The 2,578-nt window shown below is 46.2% G+C and overlaps 1 protein-coding gene across 1 annotated transcript; it reads left to right on the top strand.

Moving 5' to 3' along the window:
• Positions 1 to 663, top strand: LOC119340119 (pathogenesis-related protein 1). Its single transcript, XM_037612024.1, has one exon. The coding sequence runs from the start codon at positions 41 to 43 to the stop codon at positions 533 to 535; it is 495 nt and encodes a 164-aa protein (XP_037467921.1). The 5' UTR covers positions 1 to 40; the 3' UTR covers positions 536 to 663.
• The last annotated feature ends 1,915 nt before the right edge of the window (positions 664 to 2,578 follow it).

Raw genomic sequence — 2,578 nt, forward strand, 5'->3', positions numbered from 1 at the left:
CAGGCACATAGTAGAAATTATTTGCACACCGAACCGGAGAATGCAGACGCCCAAGCTAGCCATCTTGCTCGCCCTAGCCATGGCGGCCGCCATGGTTAACCTTTCCCAGGCGCAGAACTCGCCGCAGGACTACCTCTCACCTCACAACGCTGCCCGTGCCGCGGTCGGCGTGGGCGCGGTGAGCTGGAGCACGAAGCTGCAGGGGTTCGCCCAGAGCTACGCCAACCAGAGGATCAACGACTGCAAGCTTCAGCACTCGGGCGGGCCGTACGGGGAGAACATCTTCTGGGGGTCGGCCGGCGCGGACTGGAAGGCGGCGGACGCGGTGAACGCGTGGGTGGGCGAGAAGAAGGACTACGACTACGGCTCCAACACCTGCGCGGCGGGGAAGGTGTGCGGGCACTACACACAGGTGGTGTGGCGCGCGTCCACCAGCATCGGCTGCGCCCGCGTCGTCTGCAACAACAACCTCGGCGTCTTCATCACCTGCAACTACGAGCCCCGCGGGAATATCATTGGACAAAAACCATACTAACTGTGATGCACGTCTTCGCAGTACATATATACATACATATATGGTCTCTCATCTCTTACAAACATGCATTGGTATACACACATGCAACGGTTCATGCACCTTCCTATTCCTAACTAGCTAGAGGGACCGAGCGAGTAAATAAAAGGAATGCCGTAGTGAGTCCTGTATTCCGTCCTGGACTGTAATAAACTAGAGGCTAACGCGCGCTTCGCCGTGCCGTTCTTCACTCCTGAAAATAACTTTTTTATATCTATAGATTATTGTGACCTTGTGCTTTAATTTTTTATTGGTGGTGTTTTTTTTTCATATATCATGTTGGGTTGATGTTGGAGTATTATTTTTTCAAGAGAAGAAAGGAGTTATTTGATTGTGGTTGTGAAGCCTTTGCACATTTTAGCCTTGGCGTCAGCCCGGTGGTGATTGTTTGAGTTTCTTGGGAGTTCTTATTTCATGCTAAACCCATGAAATTGTTATTGTGGCGTTCACATAGGTCAGCACACGAAGCTCTTGCTCGCTCAGCTTAGCCGCTCCGCTCGCTCGTTTATTTTTTTCGCTCACTTCACTGCTAGCTCAGAAAAAATTGCATGTCTAGCTTTATTTGAAAAGGTTAGTTAAATTAAATGATGTTTAAGGAACTTTAAAAATATTATGACTTTTAAAAACAATGAAGTTTAGATAAATTCATGAATTTAAAACATATTCATGGCTTAAAAAATGTTCACAAAAAATAGTTTTCAAATTTTTAAAAATGTTCACAAACTTTAAATGACCATGAACTTAAAAGTATTCACATATTTAATCAATATTAACGAATTTGAAGAATTTTAAATATGTCTATGTTTTTAAAAATCTTATTAAGTGCTTATGAATTAAAACGTGAAAAAAAAGAAGAAGAATAAATAGAACGAAACAACACACTTACGTGTGGGGCCCTAGTGACCCCACAACCCTCGAAGCACCACGACGCTTCAATTCGAGGGAGCTTAGTATCTCTATAGATAATGAGCTTCTCTATGTCAGGCTTAAATAAATGTGAACCTTTGATTACTCCCTCTGTCTGGGTGAGTAAGTGATCTTAGGTTGTGCACCGTGACCAAGGAGGAGGGGAAAACGAGACACATTAATGTTTATTTGCTAATTAATAGTATTGCATGCAATAAACTAACCACTACATGTCGTGTTTGATAGTCTCAAGTCATTAAAAGTATGTACACCCCTCATCTTTTATTGGTTGATATGTCAAGAAACAAGAAACGAGGTAGAAGTCAATGCACCGTGCCTAAGTGTTTTGGGATTATTTGATTTTCGTAAGATGACTTATACACCTAGACGGAGGGAGTACTGTTTTCTCTTTGAATGTTGGCAGTAGATCTGCCAAATTCATTGATCGGAAGAGGTAATAAAGAAAAACCTCCAAAGGAGGAAAGCACGGCAAAAAGGCTAGTGCAAAAGAAAAGAAAGAGAAAAAGGACCAAGTTGGCACAACCACACACCCAAGCTCCACCAACAACCGTGCACATCATCGGAATCCATCGTTGATGGCTTGAAGATGACGCCTCCAAGGAGGAAGTGATATCAAGAACATCACTGTCACCCGATCTGACGAAACCAGATCTTAGATTTTCACCGCGAAGACCTCAGCCATGAGGTAATAAGAGTAACGAGCTCCTCGGTTACCGTCGGCACCGACAAGGTCGATGCAGGATTTTCATCCGAAGCCGAGTCTTCTACCAACCATCCCGGATCCGAGACTAACCCAATACCACCGGGTAGAACAAGACCAAGCACACATTTCCAAACACGGGGTTGTCATCACCGCATGCAGAAACCAGGTGAGCACATGCAAACCTAACCGGTCCGCACCGTCGCAGCAAGACCTGGGCGAACCAAAGTCGGTTCGGGCCAACCTCTGCCTCCGTGCGCAGATCTGGGCGAGAGACCGCACCGCAACACACAAGGAAAGCCAAGGTGGCACCCAAACCGGCCTTCCCGCACCGCCACGCGCCAGAACTGGGCGGAACCAATCCAAAACCGAGGGCTCGC

This window comes from Triticum dicoccoides, chromosome 7B (genome assembly GCF_002162155.2).
Source record: "Triticum dicoccoides isolate Atlit2015 ecotype Zavitan chromosome 7B, WEW_v2.0, whole genome shotgun sequence".
NCBI lineage: Eukaryota > Viridiplantae > Streptophyta > Magnoliopsida > Poales > Poaceae > Triticum > Triticum dicoccoides.

Coding starts and splice junctions, on each gene's coding strand:
- LOC119340119 (XM_037612024.1), top strand. CDS start 41: ATGCAGACGCCCAAGCTAGCCATCTTGCTCGCCCTAGCCATGGCGGCC.